Source organism: Phoxinus phoxinus (genome assembly GCF_949152265.1).
Source record: "Phoxinus phoxinus genome assembly, chromosome: 14".
NCBI lineage: Eukaryota > Metazoa > Chordata > Actinopteri > Cypriniformes > Leuciscidae > Phoxinus > Phoxinus phoxinus.
The window spans coordinates 12,774,691-12,796,964 of record NC_136889.1 but is presented as its reverse complement, the minus strand read 5'-3'; the positions used below and the strand labels follow the sequence as shown (position 1 = coordinate 12,796,964).

The 22,274-nt window shown below is 42.6% G+C and overlaps 2 protein-coding genes across 4 annotated transcripts; one reads left to right on the top strand and one right to left on the bottom strand.

The window, feature by feature from the left end:
• Positions 1-15: 15 nt before the first annotated feature.
• Positions 16-10,553, bottom strand: dna2 (DNA replication helicase/nuclease 2). The gene is made up of 23 exons (XM_079635464.1): positions 10,100-10,553; positions 9,913-9,960; positions 8,262-9,208; positions 7,985-8,158; positions 7,706-7,889; positions 7,254-7,402; positions 6,950-7,081; positions 6,597-6,825; positions 6,391-6,508; positions 5,892-6,048; positions 5,604-5,795; positions 4,724-4,954; positions 4,505-4,621; positions 4,309-4,418; positions 4,047-4,156; positions 3,625-3,846; positions 2,338-2,531; positions 2,072-2,161; positions 1,623-1,830; positions 1,217-1,306; positions 939-1,121; positions 608-754; positions 16-466 (listed from the first exon to the last, which is right to left on the bottom strand). Exons 1-23 carry the CDS (start codon positions 10,127-10,129, stop codon positions 413-415), a joined length of 4,116 nt encoding a protein of 1,371 aa, XP_079491590.1. The 5' UTR covers positions 10,130-10,553; the 3' UTR covers positions 16-412.
• On the top strand, positions 10,520-21,213 carry LOC307010634 (E3 ubiquitin-protein ligase TRIM62). 3 transcript variants are annotated; one of them, XM_079635476.1, is made up of 9 exons: positions 10,581-10,766; positions 11,299-11,843; positions 18,684-18,779; positions 19,043-19,276; positions 19,379-19,401; positions 19,647-19,780; positions 19,889-20,191; positions 20,788-20,852; positions 21,184-21,213. In XM_079635476.1, exons 2-9 carry the CDS (start codon positions 11,373-11,375, stop codon positions 21,193-21,195), a joined length of 1,338 nt encoding a protein of 445 aa, XP_079491602.1. In that variant the 5' UTR covers positions 10,581-10,766; positions 11,299-11,372; the 3' UTR covers positions 21,196-21,213. The 3 variants fall into 3 exon arrangements, with proteins under 3 accessions (XP_079491600.1, XP_079491602.1, XP_079491601.1); XM_079635474.1 differs by lacking the exons at positions 20,788-20,852; positions 21,184-21,213 and having other exon boundaries at positions 10,520-10,766; positions 11,287-11,843; positions 19,889-20,754; XM_079635475.1 differs by lacking the exons at positions 20,788-20,852; positions 21,184-21,213 and having other exon boundaries at positions 19,889-20,581.
• Positions 21,214-22,274: the final 1,061 nt, after the last annotated feature.

Sequence of the window (22,274 nt, the reverse complement as noted above, 5' to 3'; positions counted from 1 at the left end):
AAGGGGGTATAGAATAGAATGTAATAATTTTTGCAATTTTTATTAAACAAAATTTTTAAATTCTTAAAACAGGAGAAATAACATTAAACAAGTATACAAATACAAATATGTATAATGCACATACACAAAACAGTTATGACACTACATAGATAAAACTGTAATGGATTTAAAAAACATATGATATGAGGTAGGAATTAATTGGGTGAAGGCAATTGTAATTATGCAAGTATGTACTAAGACCTGTCAATACTGATTCTATATTAAATTTGACATCTATCATTAAAACAAAATAAAATTTGTCTACAGTTATTTGAAGCTTATGTGTACCATTTCACTTAAATGTTTTCAAGTAATTGTTTCACAGCATTATCTTCGTGCCACACACCAAGTATCAGAAGTGTTTTTGTTTTTATCACAAGTGGATTCCAGGTAGTGCTTCATGGGCGGCAGGAGGTAGCTGGAAGATGTGACTTAAATTAAGGACAATTTCAAAAACGCAGTTTCACCAAAGAAGTTGTTATGCTAATTTCAATGAAAGAGTGACAAAGTGTCACATCAAAAGACTAAATAAACCAGCACTGAGAGTAAACGCAGCTGTAAAGGATATCATGTCTTTCTGTTGAAGGTGACGGAGGAGTTTCTCTAGTGGCGCGTACCGCCGAAGGGTGGGGGCCGAGCCCAGCATGAGGAGCTTGTGTTTGGCTCTAGTGATGGCCACATTCAATCTACGCCAGTCTTGGAGCAACTCTCCCAGCTGAAAAATTATTTAAGATCTCAGAATAACGAAAATGATATAGTGCATAATGGTTCTCCGTTAATCACCACAGCCATAGATTATACTTAAAACCAACATACCATACACATCTGCACTGCCATTAACAGTTAATTGGTTTTATGGTAAAATAATTAGTTTAAAATTCAGGAGGAAGGCCACTTACGTTGCCCTCAGGGTTGCTTCTAACAAAGGACACAATGATGACACTCTTGTCACGTCCTTGGTATTTGTCCACAGTGTTGACTTCCAGAGCTTTAAAGGCGTCTCCCTGTAGCAGACTGGAGATGGTTTTCAGCTGTTGCCGATATGGAGCAATGACCCCAATATCAGATGCTCTGCATCCAGCCTACGACACATTTAAAATGACCATTTCATTTCAAGTACTACGTAAAGAAAATAGACAGATTTCAGTGTTTCATACAACTAATGGCATGTTCGGACCTTGAGCAGCAAAGTGACAAGGGCTTGTACCAAGATGGCTTCCGTGTGGTTGCTGATTCCACTTTTCTCCACAGTCTCATGGGCGGGAACCTGAAGAAAGGTATAGTACATAAGGATAAGGTAGGAAAAGAAAATTTAGGATTCCTTAATAGGCAAAATTTAAGTCTAAAGCCCTGTTCACACTGCCAGCGACTTTTCCACTGCATGTCACACGCCTCTGTCTGTACTGTGAAGTCGCTCTAATGTTTTTGGTAGAATCAATGCACTCTGGACATATCTTTAGAAATCATATCTTTATATATTGCCAGTAAAACTAAGATAGTCTAATTTGACTTTGTTGCTGCATACCACTGGAGGCATGAACGGGGCTTTAAAAAGAAAAAGAAGAAAAGAAAGTAAGACTGACCTCAGAGGTGTCCAGGAAACAGACAGGACTATTGGGCTCCAGTGCAGCCTGGACCCAAGCACTGTACTGTGGCTGACACACATACAGGTCCAGTTCCTTCTCAACCTGAGCTCTGCTGGGCAGCTGCAGCACTGCGCTTGCCGTCCTTTCAGAACCACACTCCAGTCGGCCCTCATACATCAGAGCGTTGCTCAGGGACATGATCGCACTGCAGGACACAAAACAAGTGTAAGAGTTGCACAGCTGCAGCTGGTGGTTGTGAATATTCTCAAACAATTATCAGAAAAATCACCTACTAGTATTCTACTTGATTTTAAATGCCTTTACTAGAGATATTTAATATTAAAAAGGATTAGTCTGAATCTTTAAACCCCCCATTTTGTTTTTTAATTTGCCATTTAACAATCACATATGTACAGTCTGAACGTCTGACTGGTGTAAATCCCCACCTGTTCATTCGATATTGCACATTCAGCTGAACAACTGCATTACTGTGGTGCTCCAGACGCTTAAACAAACTCTCATCCATCCCCAAGGTCCTGAGTAAAAAAAAGAAGTTTGTAGTCAAATAATGGGTTTGGGTAATAATATGGTGATGGTTTAACTTAGCTAGTTTTGGCAGCTTCATATTTATGATTAAAACAAGCTGTATTCAACAATGCAAAACATGAAATTCTTGCAGAAGTTAATCTAAATGTGGACAAAAGTGTATTACCTGGCTTCCGCATTCTGCACAATAGGAGGAAGTTGTTGGTGGTCTCCTACCAGGACAAAGCGCTGGGCGTAGAACAGTGGTCCCAAACATACAGGTTGACTGATCTGAGACGCCTCATCCACGATACAGAAGTCAAAGCGTCTGCGGCTGAAAATTGGGTGCTTCACACCCATACAGGTGGTGGCCACGATAAGCTACAAGGGAAAAAAAAAAGGTGATATTTACAATGATAAATAATTTGCATAATGTGGAACAATAATTTTTTCCACTATCCCTCACATGTCACATACACTACACTTCACAAGTTTGGGGTCAGTAAGATTTTTTTTACTTTAATACTTAAAGTAATTAATACTTTTATTTAGCTATTTAAAGGTAGGGTAGGTCAGAATTGTCTAAAAAAAACTTTTATTCAAATTTGTTTAAACTGTCTTTATATACCAATGCATAATTAAAATGCAAGTACTCTGAAATAGAGAGTATAAAAAACCGAGTGACTCTGGTGTATTTAATCTTCAATAAACACAGCTCATTTATTCCATTCACTCCCACCTAAAAACGGGTGCGCGACTGCGCGCACGTGGGCAGAGCCAGTAATAACGGCGGTAGTCATGGTGACGGAGAGTGACAGTCGCGCAAGTCAATCCTGTGATTCGTCCCGAATGGAAATAATGAGCTGTGTTTAATGAAGATTAAACGGTCTAGAGTCACTCGATTTTTATACTCTTTTTATCAGAGTACTTACATTTTAATTATGCATTGATATATATAGAAAGTTTAATCAAATTTGGTAAAAAGTTTTTATATAAATCCTACCTACCCTACCTTTAAGTTGATCAAAAGTGACAGTAAAGACATTTATAATGACACAAACGATTCCCATTTCAAATAAATACTTTTCTTTTTAACTTTCTATTGATTAAAGAATCAAAGAATCCATTAAATAATTTCAACATTGATAGTAATAAGAAATATTTCTGAGCAACAAATCAGCATATTATAATGATTTCTGAAGGATCATGTGACTCTGAAGACTGAAGTGATGATGCTGAAAATTCACAAGAATAAATTACATTTTAAAATATAAAAATTGCAATATTTCAAATTGTAATAATATTAGTAAGCATTTACAATATTACTATTTTTACTGTATTTTTATCAAATAAATGCCACCTTGGTGAGCATAAGATACTTTTAAAATGCATTGAAAATCTTATAGACACCAAACCTTTGAACTGTAGTGTATGTGTTATACTGTACAAGACAGAAGATTTGAATATGTATTACTTCTTTACTGTACAGTTGTTCCAGCTCTTCTAGTGTCTCTATGCCTTTGGCACGACATGACTCCTCTGTGAAGGGCAGGATGTCATGGTGCACTTTTTGAGTACGACCCAGTCGCAGGAAGCCGATCTTAAACCTCTTCAGCTTCAGGAGGATGTTGTCCACAGCAGAGTGGGTGTAGCTAGTCAGAAGAACACTAAATCCACAAGCATGGAGGATCCGCACCTATAAAACAAGGAAGTGCAAAATAAATGTCAGATTAATATTCCTTTGTTCGCATATAGAAACCACTAGCATAAACAGTCAGTTTCATTCTACAGGTCAGATTAAAAAAATAATGTAAGCAAAATTATGTCTACATTTATTAATGCACATGTTTTTACTGAAAATGTAATGAATTCATAAATAAGCTCTTACACCCTTACCAGTGTACAAATGGTGGTAGTTTTCCCAGTACCTGGCATTCCCACAATAAGCGTGTAATCTCTGGACAATAGCACTTTTTTCATGGCTTGTTTCTGGGGTTTATTGAGTCCTGTGTGGCAACATATGATTAAAACACATAATGTAGGAGCAGAGATGCTCTATTATTCACAAGAACATGTTTGAAAGCAGCTCACTGGAGAAAGATTGAAATGATGGTTTATTGAGAGAAGAACATCAGGAGAAGGCAGCGTATAAACACACCTTTCAGGATGTTGGCCACAGTGTCCTTGGCGTCTCGTGGTAAAACACTGCTGAGGCTGTCAATGAACTGGGGAGGCCTGAATTCCACAATCAACTCCCTCAGTCTTTCACTGCATAAAAATGTACATATTGAGCTTTTCATAAAGAACAAAAACACATTTTAAGAGACAAAATAAAAATAAAATGATGATCAGACCTGGTTGGACTGTTTTCCATTAACATAGACAGGTTTCCTAGATGAGTGCTAAGACCGCTCGCGCCTTCATCCTGGTCCAGTCGGAAAACTGTGTTTGAGGAATACTTAGAGAGGTTTCTGAAATGATAGGAATGTGGAATTAAGCTTTGATGTACCCTTGAACACTTCAGTTTCAGGTCAAATGAATGAAAAAATTATCAACTTAAGCAAGATACTTACTTGTCCAAAGAGCAAGTCACTCCACTGACTGTTATTTCTGTGACATATCCTGAGGCCAGGCCTATAAGCACTGAGTCTTGATCACTGACCACAATCCTGTCGCCCACTATCAGCCCAGTGAGAGTCTGCTCGCCTTCCTTCCTTTCAAAGCTGTGCTTATATACACCATCAGATAGGACGCTGACTCCTCCAGCTAACCGCATGTTACCCGCACAGCCACCACTTTTCTCCCTGAGAATGAACAACATAAGAACAGGGACATTCATTAAGGACAAAAGCATTTAATTGACTCAAACACACATCTGCTAAGGATCTGAAATGCATTTATAAAAAAACTGTTTCAAACACAAATTAAACATAAACCTATTTGAAATAATAAAGAAAAGAAAATGATTGGTTCTGCCAAAAATAAAAATTCTGTCATTTACTCCCTGTCCCTCCAAAAAAAATCTACTTACTACATTTTTGATGGTTTGACCCAAGTCTTCTGAAGAGACACGGTCGCTTTATATGAACAAATATAATTTTGCCTTTTTTTCTACTTACCATATTTGTCATGATCGGAGTTGATTATGTTCATATTTAATACAAAATCATTATAAAAGCCTAAATGAAGCATGTTCATCATATTAAGCGATCATGTCTCATATGGATTACTTTTACAATGTCTTTTTGAAGCTTGAAAGTTTTAGTGGAATGGACTTTCAATGGAGGGACAGAAATCTCTTAGGCTTCATTAAAAAGTTAATTTGTGTTTCAAAGATGAATGAAAGTCTTCCAAATGGGTTTAAAATAACATGCGGGTGAGTAAATTGATGTTTTTTTTTTTTTTTTTTGGGTGAACTAACAATGTACAACTCATATTTTATAAAAGACCCACCTCTGCTGGGAAGTCTGAAGCCAGATATTTCGCCGACCTCCTTTGTTCTCCATGGTGAGAGCCTCCAGCGTGCAGAGCAGCAGCCAGTGGCTGAAGTACTGGAGGTGCATCTGGCTGAGGTGCTCGCTCTCTGACTGCACAAATGCCTGTGGACCTTCACTACAGCTCACTACGGGATCTCTTTCTACAGCTCTACACAAATGATACATTTCAGCTAAAGCTCAATTGAATTAAAGAACTCTGTTTCTCTCATGGAGACAATGACACATGAAGAGAGAAAAACAGTACCTGTTGTAAACTGCACAGTTTCTTTTCTGAGGACAATACTTGCAAGCCTGCTGGTCAGATACCATGGCAGGCAATGGGGCCATTTGACTTCCACCCTCCATCTTGATCAGGTTGTTGCCGATGTGATGGGCCAAAGAGTTCCTTATTTTAATCAGCTCTGTGATGGAAAAAATATGAATCAGTATAGTCATAAGTAGGATGTAAGCTTATAAGATTTTGATGTTACATTGTTATGACACGAGGCATTTAATAAAAAGCCATCTGAAGAGACATGATCACTTTTAATGATTTAAATATTTAATTGAGCTAACTTGGATGCTTGATCCACGAAAACCAATTTGGTTTGTTTATGCGTATCGCACAAGCACGTTTGAGCTTCCACAAGGACCAATGAGGCTTTAGGACAGAAATCTCTCAGGTGTCATCAAATATATTCATTTGTTTTGTTTTTTTAAAGATGAATGAAAGTCATATAAATAAATAAAACAAACAAACCAACCTCTCCTGTCCATGTGGTTGCCCACAACAGGATGTAGACTGCCAGTCTTCAAATAGACAAGGAATCCTGCCTCTGGATCACAACGTCTAGCTGAGCTCATCAATGTGTACAGAATAACCTAGAATGCAAATAAAATGTCTGTAATAAGAAGTGATTTTTTTTTGTACATGTTACATTTCTAAAGCATTTTCTGAAGCATTTTGTACTTGAGTGCGATGCTCAATGGAGTTGGACTCCTTGCCGGTTTTCAGCTCCAGTGGCACAATCCTTTCGATGGGCTTTCTGCCTCTCCGGTGAATCCTGACGCCAGCTGTGACATCTATCTTCCCCTTCAGGCCAAAACTCGGACACCAGATGTTCTCCTCGATGTCCACAAAATCAGTGACTGTCATGCTACAGGTTGCATCTTGCTTGCTCAGAGCCCCGTCGCTAGGGCTGATGGTAAATAACCACACAAAACATTAAGTTCATCCATAATATCAATCTGTACAAACCAGAAAATGCTGAGAGCCTGCTGGGCTTGCTGTAATTGCTTGTTTGAAGAACTATATACACTCACAGTTTCAGAGTGAGCTGCTTTTGTCCAGCCTGTGGTGAAGTGTGGAGGTAGTGTTTTGCCCACTCAGATAAAGAGGGAAGATATTCTTCAACTTCCTGTCTCATGTCAGCCTGAGTCAGCTTTAGACTGTACCTAATTAACCAAGCACAAGACATTTCACAATACATATAAGGCACTGACATAATATCAGGAGCTTCGTTACTGTGGTCAAATGCTGCAATACCATGATATAGTAAAGATGTACACAACAGATCCTTAAGTTGTCCCTCTAAACATGGAATTTATGTTGCGTGATAGCCCTTACATTTGTCCGAGGTAGTTGGGGCTTCTTAGGGCATCTGAGGCAAATGTCTGTATCCTCTCTGGAGAGAAATCGGAGGACATGGCCGCTTTTTGGAAGATATCATGAACTATGGTACCATTTAGCATCTGCTTAGATCCACCATCAAACACCTGCGTAAAAATCACACACAAGAGTTTTGATTATTTGAAGCACTAAAATTGGATGTACTCTAAAAAAAAACAATTAGCATCGTCATTTAAGGGAAAGACATTTTTTTCAGGATTATTTGATCAGTAGAAAGTTCCGACAAACATTTATTATAGCATTTATTTGAACCATTTTTCTTTTGTAACATTATAAATGTAATTTACTTTTGATCAACCAAATGCACACTTGCTGAATACAAATATTAATTTCTTTTAAAAAAAAGAAGAAGAATAGTGAGGCACATTCACAACATTCAATTTCCACACCTTAAACATCTCTCCCAGCACCCCTCTCCTCAGACAGCGAATACTGCTGGCAATGCTGGTTCCAGATATCAGCAGGTCAGGCAGCAGAACCAGAAAACCAGACTCTCTGTCAATCGTCCACAAGCCAGAAACACTCCTCCCTTCCAAGTGAACGATGTCCCCCACAGCAACCGGAGAACTCTCCCTTTAGAAAAGAGGTTGAAAAGTTCAAAAACAAAGACAGTCAAAAAGAAAGAACTCTCTCAAGAATCTTTCTAATAGTCAAGTAACATTTTGTACCAGCCATCTTTGAGAACACAAGTCTCTGTGGACTGTGTCGTCTTTGAGCAGGTGATGGTTAAGTGTTTCTCTGTGCCACTTTGGGATGAAGTGAAGTCTTGTACATCCAGTACCCAGTATCGGTTATGAACACCAGAGGCCAGTGTAACACGCTCTGGTATGCCTTTGATTTTTCTAAAAGTCAAGGAAAAATGTTATGTTCAGTTTTAGTACACAAAATTCTCCAAATAGAGGCACACTTATGTACACATAAATAGGTTGAATAAAATATTCATACTCATGACTGAACTTCTTGGGTTTTGGCGCCTCAGATTTTTGCTCCATGCCATCATCAAACCACTCATCTATCAAATCAGTAAAATCGTCCTCAAAAGGGGCTGGCAAAGTCTTTCCATCAGCAATTTTTTCTTTCACTTGAAGCTCAGCAGTACTCAAGGGCCTCTTCTTAGTAATAGGACAGTTGAGAAAAGTCTCTTTTTCTTCAGTAGACCCATTTTTTATCCATGAACTAGAAGACATCACAAGATCCAAGTCATTTGTTCCAGAAACCGCAGCCATGCCTATCTCCGGCTTCACATTACGAGCAAGTGAATTCTCTTTCTCACTGGTACTAAAGCTCAGCTGATGAGAGGATTTTTTTGAGAGCTTTGAGAAACCATTTATTTTTCCATTCATTTTCACACACGGCCCAGTTGCCTGTCGGCTACTCTCAATACTAACAGACTCGGCTTTGATTTTTTTCTCAGAACTCTTCAGGAACATAACAGAGAGCGTTCTCAAAGACTCATTTCGCTTAGTCACTGGTAAGCTTGTGTCGCACTCAGGTAGTTTCTGAACTTGCATGATCCTGGACCGCTTGGCACTCTGGATGTTTTCTGAGCTGTGCAACAACCTCTTTACAGAGCCAGTGTGACTTAAGCCATTCTTAAGCTCAAAAGTGTCCTCTGACTCTGGACTGCTGCTGTTCCGTGGCTGCATCAGCTTACGTGCCGTCAGGCTAGGTTTACCCCTGACAGCTTTAGTATGTAGACCACGGGACACAGGTGAGCAGTTCTCATATGAAATGTCGGAAGGGTTCTCGGTCCTCAGACTGTCAGGCGTCTCTGGAACAGCAGATGGGTTTGGGGAGCAGGGGACATTTTCATCCTCCACAAAACAAGTCTTCAATGAAACGGGGGATCCTGTAATTCCAGCTTCAAATCTTTTAGGTGGCTTAGGAGAAACCTGAAAAAAAAAAAGTATGGTTATCCACCGTATTTTTAATGTAAGAGCAGACAAAGCCATTTTAAACTTGAAAGTGCAAGGCTTCCAATGTCAGTTGCTTCCTGTTTTTTTTTAATGTTTTTTTAATCAAATTTCAAAAATACAAAAATCAGTAGATTCTCAAGACATTTAACAAACAACATAAATCAAAATAAGAATGCAAAATGAATTTAAAATTAAAGGACATCAAAACCATATCTAAAATTAATTTAAGAGAGAGAGTTTTGGGGGCTTTTTAATTTTATAGATTCAAAATAAATTCAAAGGCTTTTTGGAAATTCACAAATAAAGGGTTTGTGTCACTCCATTTACTCCGATGAATATATATTTTTTTCTAATAAAAGAATAATAATAGACACCATTCTTTTTGAAATGTCATCTCTATTTGAGTGAACTGCAGATAGATTTACGGCTAATTAGAATTTATTTATTATGTTTTTTGAAGCTGCAAACTGGTATTTTTCATATTAGTATTACTGTAATAAAACACACCAGTTTGTAGCATAAATAATTTGATCCCAGTTTATTTTATTATTTAGAGAAAATGTAATGAAAGTGAATAGTGAATGAGGTAAAAGTGAGCAAATGAGAATTTTCATTTTTGGGTTAACTATCTAACTGTTAACTAGATTAGTATACTACTAAGATTAGTATTACGTACTTACCTTTGAGAGGAAAAAGGCAGAAATGTTTGACTGAACTCCATTAACCATCTACAATAAAATAAAATAAAAGTTAGTTAGTAACGTTACACGTTCACAACGGATGACATTTAAGTTAACGTATATCTAGAAAGCTAACGTTAGATGAGGATGATCAACAAAACATCAGATGTCACTATCAAATACTTACGGAAGATCTGGTGGATTTACACTTTATCATCGTGGACTGCAAGTGAATAAAATGACTAAAAAAACATTGCTATTTGGAGAAAACAATATCACAAAGCAGCTGTAACGTTACAGGTATCAAAACTTAAAAACCTCTCACAAAACTGTGTCAGATGCACATAAAAATAGACACTGCTACAACGTTAACTTAGCTCAAATCTAGCTCGTCCAGAAACAGATTTTCTCACAGAGCAACGGTGCTCACATGTGATTTCACATAAAACATAAAAACAGCAGATTTCGTGCGTAAATAACTTTTGCTGTATCCCTGCAGCGTAAACACTCTCGAAATTCCCGCGTACAGTCAGTGACCAGATCGAGATCACATGAGAAGTCAAACGTTTCCTCGTTTTTTTTTGTGCGGAATTTACATCGCCATTACAGACACACTGCCACCTAGCGACAGTGAGATTACCAATTGTCCTATGCAGTTGCTAGACAAACTGGAAACAATATTTTTATTAACCGTATTTTATTAGAACCACATTAGCCTCACGTCACGTCATATGTAAATAAAAAACTGGCAATTATTATATCGTTATTTTCTGCAATGGGATAGAATTTTGCGGTTACCCAGGACAACAAACGGAAGGAATAGCAGTTGAGGCACATTTTTGAAAGTAAACATGGTAAGTTAAGCATTTGTGTAACGTTAAATTTCAGGTGCTTTATATTAAAAAACTAAAATACATGTGGGTTGTGGGGTATAATAAAAGACATTAGCCTCCAAAAAAGTAGCATAAATGCTGTTAGAGACAGAAATTACAATTGTAGAAATATTGACATGAAATTAAAGTTCTAAATATGAAATTATAAATAAATAACACGATGAATGAAAGCTAGAAAGTTACAGTTTTTGGGGGGGGGGGGGGGGGGCATTTAAAAATTTGGCATTTGTGTGCCTTTTGGTGTGGTTAACTTCAATATTTGAAACAAGTACTTGAATATCCCCTGCATGTCATAGTTATTTTAAAATATTTTATATATTTTTGTATTACAAGCACAGCTTATTGTAATTGAATACACTTATGACATTGAAAACTGAGCCTCATCTTTGAAATATTCATGTCAAGCCACCGCACACAGACAGTAGAAGGTCTGCTAATATGGACGTGCAAGAAGATGACCTAAAATGTCCTGTTTGTTTAGAGCTTTTTACAGAGCTTTTTACAGACCCTGTACGCCTTCCATGTGGGCACAACTTCTGTGAAACCTGCATCCAAGTGGTCTGGAACATGGATGACCCCAAAACATCAGGAGAAGGGCCACTGTTCTGTCCGGAGTGTCAGATCCTCCTGCCTTCTGACCTTAAGCTTGAGTTCAACTCAGATCTTCAAAGGAAAGTTCAGGATGTCTTTGCAAGAGCATCTGCGCTGGAAGGATCATCTAATATTATGTCACCTTTCATTATCATGTGTGATCAGTGCATTGGGAAGACTGAGGTGGCTGTGAAGAGCTGCCTCTCCTGCGACGCCTCCCTGTGCTCTGCTCACACTCTCCTGCACCAGCAGAGAGAGGCTTTAAGAGGGCACTCTCTCATTGAAGTAACAGAGGACTTGATTTCCTTCAAGTGTAAGGAGCATGGGGAGGAGCTGAAACTATTCTGTCAGGAGGACCAGACTACTGTGTGTTGTCTGTGCATTGCGGTTGGGTCACACAAAAACCACCAAGCTGTTACGCTGCAAGAGGCATGCTCAGAATTCAAGGTAGGGGCTTCAATTCATGAAAATGGGTTCTCTTACGTAGAGTTCTCTCGTACTGCGTCGAAGAACGCTACGGGAAAGATATTTCTTTGTCGAGATTGAAGCCTAAAATTAATCCTTAATTTTGTAATAATGTAAAACGCTTTTCTGAAGCATACAACCTAGGCGGAGCAATACAGCTCACCCATTGGCTGCTCTGCCAGAAAAGCACAGCCTATGCGAGGCCAGGACGCTGACCAATGAGGGCGCTTCGCGCCCTTCTGCGTCACCTCCCGCCCAAACAGGCGTGGCCTAGGCCTATAAATACGAGCATAGCTGTCTAACACGCCGATTTTCTTAAATTCAACGAAGCTGCACGCATCGCTGGATTGATTCGAGCCGCCACAGCCGTTTGGAACAAGCACCTCAGCAGGACGAGCCCTTACCTGAAGCCGCTGGTCATCGCCGCCTTCAGCCGCCGTTCCCTGCTGCGCTTCTCCGGCGTGGAATATCCTTTCAGTTTTGTATGTGTTTTGTGTGTGTGTTCGCCTACCGCGGCACACATTTTTTCCTCACAAAAGAGCAACGAGTGTCTTTTTAAAGATGTCTCGCGTTTCCTGCGGCTCCTGCCGAGCCGCGCTCATCGACGGGGACCACCACGAACTGTGTGTTTCCTGCTTGGGCGAGGAACATGCAGCTCTCGCTCTCGGTGATGGCGGCTGCCATCACTGCGACATGATGCCAATCGCGACTCTGCGGACTCGCCTTGCATCTTTCGCCGAGACTGCTCAACCGCCCCCTGTAGCGCCGCGCCGTAAGAAGCGCCGCGCTCAGCGGGTCCCGGAACCTCCCTCCACGAGGAGCTCGCCGCCGCCACCGCCGCTAGCTCCTCTCAACGTGTCGCTTGAGTCGCTCACCGACGGACAACAGCCGCAGCACGCCGCTTTGTCCGTTATGGAGGACGACCAGCAAGCCGTATCAGAGGGGGATGACGATTGCTGTTCGCTTCTCGCTTCGGAGAGCGAGGGATGGGCGAGCTCTGTGGACCTCCCCTCCCCCGCCGTTCCGGAACGTCGAGGAGGGAAGATCAGCATCGAAGCAGAGCTGATGCGTCTGCTCACACAGGCCGTATCGAGCCTCGGCCTCGAGTGGTCGACGCCCGAACAACCTGCACTCAACCGGCTGGATGGCCGCTTCCTCGCTGGAGACCGCGCTGCGCCCCCCTCCAGACACGCACCCTTTCTTCCTGAGCTTCACGAAGAGGTAGCGAAATCGTGGAAGGCGCCATTTTCAGCCAGAGTACGTACTTCTGCCTCGCCAGCATTCTCCGTAGTGGACGGTGCTCGGGACAGAGGCTACCACGCTCTCCCTCCGGTCGAGGAGGCTGTAGCGACTCACCTTTGCCCACCCTCTGCTGGACGGCGGGCTAAGGGAGTCCTACCATCTAAAGCTTGCCGCACTTCGTCAGCTCTGAACGGCCGCGTGTATTCCGCCGCCGGACAAGCTGCATCGGCGCTGCACACCATGGCGGTGCTCCAAATCCACCAGGCTAACCTCCTCTGCAAGCTAGACGAGGAAGGCCCGGGCGCGATCAGTGTTCCGGACTTACGTAGCGCCACAGACCTCGCTCTTCGCGCTACAAAGTCCGCCGCACACGCCATCGGCAGGATTATGGCCTCAGCTACTGTTTCCGAGAGACATTTGTGGCTGACTCTCTCCGAAATGGCGGAGTCGGAGCGCTCTGCGTTCCTCGACGCTCCCATTTCACCGACTGGCCTCTTCGGATCCTCCGTGAAGGACTTCGCGGACCGATTCGCCGAGGTACAGAAGACTTCGCAGGCCATGAGACATTTTCTGCCAAAGCGCTCCAGTTCCGCAACAGGCCGCCCTAAACAGCCGCCTGCCCGAACTCAGCAGCGCCCCGCGCCCGCCGCACCGGCCCAGCAGCAACAGGCCCGAGAGAGACCACGGTCTCGCTCCGCCGGACGCCGCCCGCCACCGCGTGGTCCTCGGCCCAAGATCTCACTCAAGCCCGAGGCCTCGGCGCCATCCTAGCCCTGCTAGGAAAACGACGGTGTTCGGGTCCCGCTGCGGCCGGACTTCCACCAAAGGTTTTCGCTTGTACAGCCCTAAGTTCCGTGTTTGTACCAGTGTATTTAGCAGCCAACAAACCGGCCGTAAAGCCCGTTTGCCTGCACACAAACGCCGTTTTCACGGCGACCCAGATAAATCTAAAAAAGAGTTTAATTTCTGGTGTTCCGGCCAAGGCCGATGGTGTAATGTGTGTAACTGCAATGCCCACCCAGTGCCCATTCATTCACACAAGCACAGCCCCGTTCAACACAGGGTTTGCACACATAAAATCGGCTCATGCCGGTTGTGCTTTACATGTAGTGAGCGTGCCCACTATCCAGTGCCCACAACCACTACACACTGCACGTTCCGCGGTTTCTGTAAAAACGAAACTAACGAACGGTCAGTCAGTACACAAACACAGTGTCCCCGGTGTTATAAATGTGCCCGCCACCAAGCGCCCACGTTTATTCACAAACATAACGAGCCCCGTAGGGCTCGCCCCGCGTGCTCTCTCTCAACTCAGAGAACAGAGCGCGCGCGGGACGCATACTGTGTTAAACATGTCCCCCGCCTCAGACGCCACGGCGTCCATGTTACAGCACACGGTTGCTCTCGTGTCGCCGCCATTTCGCGACCAGGGCCCAGATTACATTCAACCCCTAGTCACACGTGCACATGCATGGGAAAGACTTCCCGGGGTCTCAGAATGGGTGCTAGAGACTATAAAAAGAGGCTATTCGCTACAGTTTCATCGACGCCCTCCCCGTTTCACGGGAAAAGTCGAAACCACGGTAAAAACAGAAGTAGCACATCTACTTCGAGCCGAAATAGCGAAGCTATTGAGCAAAGGGGCCATAGAGCCTTTATCTCAAGCTCAGAGCGAAGGGGGTCTGTACAGCAGATATTTCCTGGTACCGAAGAAAGACGGGGGTCTCAGACCCATTTTAGATCTAAGGCGTCTGAACAAAACGCTAACAAAGCGGAAGTTCAGAATGCTCACGACCAGAAAAATCCTCGCGCAAATTCGCCGAGGAGACTGGTTTATGGCAATAGATCTGAAAGACGCGTATTTTCACATACAAATTGCGTCACGTCACAGGCGATTTTTGAGATTCGCCTTCGAGGGCCGGGCATATCAGTACACAGTCCTGCCATTCGGCCTATCCCTAGCACCTCGTACATTTACAGTGTGCATGGACGCGGCGCTGGCACCCCTGAGACTCCGAGGCGTTCGAATTCTGAACTATTTGGACGATTGGCTGATTCTAGCTCAATCTCCGTCAGAACTCGCTCACCACAAGACACTAATACTCGATCACCTCGAGTGCTTAGGTCTGAGAGTCAATTGGGAGAAAAGTTCACTGTTTCCCAGTCAAAGGATCTCCTTTTTAGGACTGGATCTGAACTCACTGTCTATGACAGCACGCCTGTCATCACAGCGCAGGCGAAATACCCTGCAAATGGCGAAATCCTTCCGCAGCGGCCACATAGTGCCGCTCAGGAGATTTCAGAAAATGCTGGGCCTCATGGCCTCAGCCTCTACAGTGCTGCAGTTGGGCCTGCTGCGCATGCGCCCACTACAGTTCTGGTTGAGAACGCGCGTACCGCGCCGAGCATGGTTACACGGTCGTTATCGCCTCAAGGTCACTCAGGAATGCATTTCAGCCCTGACACCATGGAGAGCGTCAGACTGGTACCGGTCAGGTGTAAGCCTGGGGACTTCCTCGAGCCTGAAGGTGGTGTCCACGGACGCGTCCACCTCAGGCTGGGGAGCACTGCTCGACGGCAGACCGCTCTTTGGCCAATGGGCAGAGCGAGCCAAACTACCGCACATAAACTGCCTGGAAATGATGGCGGTGGACTTTGCGCTGAGGCGTTTCTGTCCCCGGATAAAAGGACACCACGTCCTGGTCCGCTCGGACAACGTGTCGGTAGTAGCCTACATAAACCACCAGGGTGGCCTGAGGTCCCGAAACCTATTCAGGTTAGCGGAACGCATACTGGTGTGGGCCCAGCACAACCTGCGCTCGTTAAGAGCAACACACGTGCCAGGCCACTTGAACGTAGGCCCGGACAGACTCTCACGGAACAATGTTCCTACGGGAGAGTGGTCCCTACACACACAGACAGTGCGTCTGCTGTGGAAAAGGTTCGGCAGAGCGGAAATAGACCTGTTTGCAAACCAGGAGAACGCTCACTGCCCAGAATTCTTTTCGAAGAGCGCGAACGCGCTGGCCAGAGTCTGGCCCCGCCGTCCGCTCTATGCCTTTCCTCCTGTCTCACTCCTGCCTCAAGTGCTGGAGCGTATCAAGGAGAGCGGATGCTCGGTACTACTGGTTGCTCCATACTGGACGAATCAGACCTGGTTCCCAGCTTTGATGCGACTAAAAAGTACTGCCCCGTGGCCGATTCCAGTGAGGAGAGACCTCCTCTCACAGGCCAAGGGCGCGATCCTGCATCCTCACCCCGAGCTTTGGTCCCTACACGTATGGGCCATAAACGGGTACCCGCTAACCTCCCAAGAGGAGTGTTAGACACGATCGAGCAAGCTAGGGCTCCGTCTACTAGACGGCTCTACGCTTCCAAATGGTCGGTGTTCTCTGGATGGTGTTCAGATCAAGGTCTGTCACCACTTCAGTGTGGAGAACCGGAGATTCTCTCCTTCTTGCAAGAGCTATTGGATAAGGGAAGAACCCCATCCACGCTCAAAGTCTATGTGGCTGCCATATCAGCGTTCGTTAATCCAACGCTTGGCCGTTCACTAGGCAGGAACGACCTGGTGGTCCGTTTCCTTAGAGGCGCCAGGAGGTTAAACCCCCCAAGGCCCCCCTCAGTCCCCGTTTGGGACCTTTCTACAGTGTTGAACGCTATGAAAGGGGCCCCTTTCGAGCCTATTCACTCAGTTGACATGAAACACCTGTCTTTCAAGACCGTGTTTCTTTTGGCTCTCGCTTCAGTGAAGCGTGTGGGAGACTTGCAAGCGCTCTCAGTGAGGGCTTCTTGTATGGAGTTCGGGCCAAACGACTCTGTAGTCGTATTGAAACCGAAGCATGGGTACGTGCCTAAGTCCCTCAACACACCGTTCAGGGCTCAGGTCATCTCCCTGTCGGCTCTGCCGGCTTCAGAGGACGGAAATAGCCCCCTTTGCCCGGTCAGGGCATTAAGAGCTTATGTGTCCCGCTCCGCTGTTTTTCGACAGACGGAGCAGCTCTTTGTTTCGTTCAGCGGACGCTCCAAGGGGCGAGCCGCGACGAAACAGAGTCTGTCTCGATGGGTAGTGGACGCCATTGCGCTAGCCTACGCATCTAGAGGTTTGGAATGCCCTTTGGGCATCAGAGCACATTCCACGAGAGGCATGGCCTCTTCATGGGCTTGGTATAGCGGAATCTCGTTACAAGATATCTGTATGGCGGCAGGCTGGGCCTCCCCGTCTACATTTATTAGGTTCTATAACCTAGAGGTTCCTGCGTTGCAGGCTAAACTGCTCTCGGTCTAGAAGACTGTGTATTAGTGTCCTGCCCCGCGCTGCGGCCCAGGTCACTTCAAGGTTAATATGTATAAGTGTTTCTGCCCCGCGATGCGGCCCAGGTCACTTCAATGTTTAATGTGTATAAGTGTCCCTGCCCCGCGCTGCGGCCCAGGTCACTTCAATGTTTAAGCATCACTCACTGACAATGTGTCCCATGAGCATGCTATTACCCCTCATGTATATCTATATTACATATATATGCTATTATGCCTTAAGAGGCACTACTATAAAGGGATGATGCTAATTTAGCCGCTCTCCCTATACTTCTTGGGGTAGGCACTTGTATACCAGGGCGCGCGCGCCCTTAGGTGTCTGTGTCGGTCCAAGAGCACGCACGGCGTTTTACATGGGGTTCCCGTAGCGTTCTTCGACGCAGTACGAGAGAACTCTACGTAAGAGAACGTACTCGGTTACTAACGTAACCTCGGTTCTCTCTAGAAGAGGGAACGAGTACTGCGTCTCATGGCCGTGCGTGTCCGCGCTGCGTCGCTTCATTGACGAAAATCGGCGTGTTAGACAGCTATGCTCGTATTTATAGGCCTAGGCCACGCCTGTTTGGGCGGGAGGTGACGCAGAAGGGCGCGAAGCGCCCTCATTGGTCAGCGTCCTGGCCTCGCATAGGCTGTGCTTTTCTGGCAGAGCAGCCAATGGGTGAGCTGTATTGCTCCGCCTAGGTTGTATGCTTCAGAAAAGCGTTTTACATTATTACAAAATTAAGGATTAATTTTAGGCTTCAATCTCGACAAAGAAATATCTTTCCCGTAGCGTTCTTCGACGCAGTACTCGTTCCCTCTTCTAGAGAGAACCGAGGTTACGTTAGTAACCGAGTACGTTTTAATGAGTAAAAAAATATTACTATTTTGATAGTTTGGTCAATTATAATTAAGTGTATATGATATATTAAAGGAACATTTTTAAACACATGCCAAGTTCTTAAAAATGTACATGTTGTTTAGTAAAAACTTAGCCTATACATATATTTATTTGTATAGGCCTACATGCTATGTATATTATAAATAGCCTATATATAATTTAGCACAGAAATAAAATGACATGCTCATCTAGAAGAGGTGTATTCGGGTAATTTTTGTATGCAGTGGATTTTTATGTTTTTTTTTAAATAACAAATTAAGAGATCTATTTTTACAATTTTTCTCAGATGAATAAAACATATTAATGGACCATTATATTGCCTATAATTTAGTGTGAAGTAACAGTGTATTGAGAACTTATGGAAACATATCTCTTTGTTCTTTTAGAAGGTGCTGGAGACCAACAAATCACTTCTTCTACAGAGGAAACATTTAGCTGAGTCTGCTATGCAAGATTTGAAACCATTATTTTCAGAGGTGTCGGTGGGTATTCCAATATGAGCTTTCTGAATCATAGTAACCAATTAAACCAAGAAAATTATTGTATACTGCACTTCACAGGTAATTTTGATTAGGGATTGATTAGGGTTGAAATAATACTTTTTTAATGAATGGCAAAACTATTCAAATCCATTGTAGCAAGAGATAGGTCTTATATGTTTCCTTTGTCAACTTACAGTATGAGTTCACCAGGCTTTTACTTCTTTTTTTTCTTTTTTTTTCTCAATCTTGTGGTGGTTTTCAAGAAAAACACAGAAGCATATAGACTCAGAATAGATGAGAAATACAACCAGATAAAAGCCCAGATTGAGGAGGATCAGAAGATGATGTTGGCCGTTCTGGAAACAGAAGAAATTTACTCCAACAAGTGGCTGAGATGGAAAAATGAGTCACTGGAGTGTCATGTTAAAAATATTAATGCTGCCCTAAGATCAAGCCAATCTCTCCTCGAGGAAGAAAATTACATCATATTTCTCCAGGTGCATATTATAGTCACAGTCTGTGTAAATTATATTTGAGTGCTCATTTTCCTTTTTTTAAAATCTGTAGTCTATCAATAACATAAAAACTATTTTTTGCAGCATCTCGAAAAACATAGACTTGGGTGAGTTCTTTTCACTGCATTCCCTTTAAATTGTACTATATATGGAGCCCCTAAAGGGACATGGTGATGGAAAAAAAAAGGAGATGAGAAAAATGATGTCTATGCTTTTGTATTCTCTTGCTAATGTTTTGCATTCCTCTGAGAAACTTTGCGTCTGCTCGCAAAATGTTTGCTTTCCCCCACTATGCCATGATACATTAAACCAAAACTAATGTTTCTTCATGAATTCTTCACCATCACTCTAGGTCCAAGGTGGAATTGCCACTTGTGTCTGTGATAGAGCAAGAGTACAGCACCACAGACAAGATGAAGACAGTCGAACAGCTGGTTGATAACTTAGATGAAGTTGTCTTGCAGAACACTCAGCGGCTGTGGTCTAGTAAGTGTGATGTTTCAATGCACAAAGTTCAAAGACACACTTAGACTTAAATAAAAAGTACAATAATCCTACCTTATAGTGTAACCTATCAATCTTTGCCACCTGCAGGTCTCAGAGCAGTACATTTAGACCCAGATACAGCACACCCCGAGTTAGAGGTCTCGGCAGACAAGCTGGAAGTACACTGGAGTAAGAAACCAACCCCAGAAAGGAAACTGAAATCAAACATCAGCTCCCAGTACAGCGTCCAGCTCAAGGAGAGATTCTCCAGTGGCTCCCACTACTGGGAGGTGGCCGTCTGGAAGAAACCTTATTGGCTGATTGGCTTGTCGTATGGGTCAGCTACTAGAGATCAGGATTCTGAGCATCGCAACAGTGACTTTAACAGTGTGTTCTGCTACATCTATCATGGTAATGGAAAATATCTTGTTTGTCAGGACTCAAATGAAAAGTCCCTGGCAGTGAGGAAAACAATCCAAAAACTTGGATTATGGGTAGATATCCCGAAAGGAGCCGTGTCTTTCTATGATGGAGATACGCTAACTTTGCTCCACTCATTCCGCGTTGAGTTTTCTGGCCCAGTTTGTCCCATTTTTAATCCTTGTATTGACATAAATGGCCAAAACAGTCAGCCTCTTTCAATTGTCCACCTAAGAAACAAAAGTAATTCGTAAAGCACCTCACATAATGCTCCATCCATTTCCTTTACATAAATAATACATGGATTATTATATTGTATCTGTCTATTTAAAATAGTTGGGTTTGGTGTAGTTATCACAGTAAATATCTCACATTCTCTTTGATTCTTTTTTGTCATTTCTGCAACGATGGATAACTATGATTAACCTTCTGGGTGTTTTAAACCTGGAAAGAAGTATGAGAAAGAAGAACATTTTTGACAACATGCAAATGATATCTAATAAACCACTTTTTAATTTAAAAGTTAGTTTAAGAGTTAGTTTACTAACAACGACAATTCTGTCTTTTGGGGTTTTCTGTCCATACAGTGAAAGTCAGTGGGGTCCAATCCTGTTTTGGTCCTCCTCATTTACTATTGTTGTATAATACGAGGGTGAGTAAATGATGACGAAATTACATTTTTGGGTGTTTTATCCCTTTACCTAGGCGCCTGCTTAATTCAAAATTAAAATTTTAGTTCAAATTGTCAAAGTAACTGCAAGGACTAACAAGATATCTTGAGATGTAACTATAGATTATGGTCATAGATATTTCCATAAAGCCTGAGTTTGACCAGCTTTAGATGATAGAAAACTCTTCTTGACAAAGTTGTAGTCCACCTTAAGCTGAGATGGGCCTCCTGCCAGTGCTCTGATAATGTGATACAGGCACTCCCTAAAGACACGGGAACAAGTACAGTATACTGACTTCTTTGTCTGCTGTAGGAGTTTTTCTAATTACAGCGGAGCTGTCCACTTCAGCACCTCACATGCACAATGAAACGATGAAGCATCAAATATCTGCCACATCTGCAACTCTTCATGATCCCATCAGGTATGTGAAGTTGCTTGTCCCTCTATTTTTGTTTCTTATAAATAAAGAACAAAGTATAGCAGGCTGCCTTCAAATGGTGTTATCGGATTAATTCTAGACTACCAACACTTTCCTGTAACGGTTAGTGGAAATTTTGACTTTTAGTTGTTGCAGAAAATCCAAGTATTTATATTATGAATCTATTTTTGAACTCATGTGCTTTAATTTTTTATCATAGACCTGGTGTATACCCTAGACATCCCAGTCACCTTAGAAGCTAAAGTCTAAGAGCAGTCAGTAAGTATTCTTTCCAAAGCTCTCAAATAACATAGTAGATAATGCAGGACAGCTCTACCCAGTGCCCAGAACTTCTGAGGTCAGTCGAGTTGTACAACATTTTACGAGTTGTAGCACACTTATGTCCTATGCCTATACCTTTTGCTCTTAAAGCTACTTTCACATCATGTAATTCCCCTTTTGGTTAGATAGATATGGACAGTTTACAAATAACATGGACATCGGTTGTTGTTGTTGTTGTTGTTGTTTCAACATGAAAATCTTAAAAATTATATATACAGTGCAATGGGAAGTTCTGGGAACCAAAAGTCCTCTTTGAAATAAGTCTAATTTAATCCTGCTAATAAACACAATTCAAATAACAAAGTTTCTCAAAATTGTTGTGCTAATAATATAATTAGTAAAAAATGTTTTTAAAAAAATTGCATACAATATGCACTTTTACTAGTGGTCTCAGACTTATGAAACCCAGTCTTTGTGATTGTACATCATTTGTATTTACTTATAGTAGTTTAGAATTTTAGCATGCATATAGCTAAAATTAGTATGAGGTCATAAAACATTGAGTATATGCTATTACACAATAGTTTAACATATTTTAAAATAAGAAAAATATTAAATTATTTTAGATGAATTATTGCATGTCACAATGTAGGATACTGCTGTCACATGTTAACTACTATACTATATTATACTATACATGGTG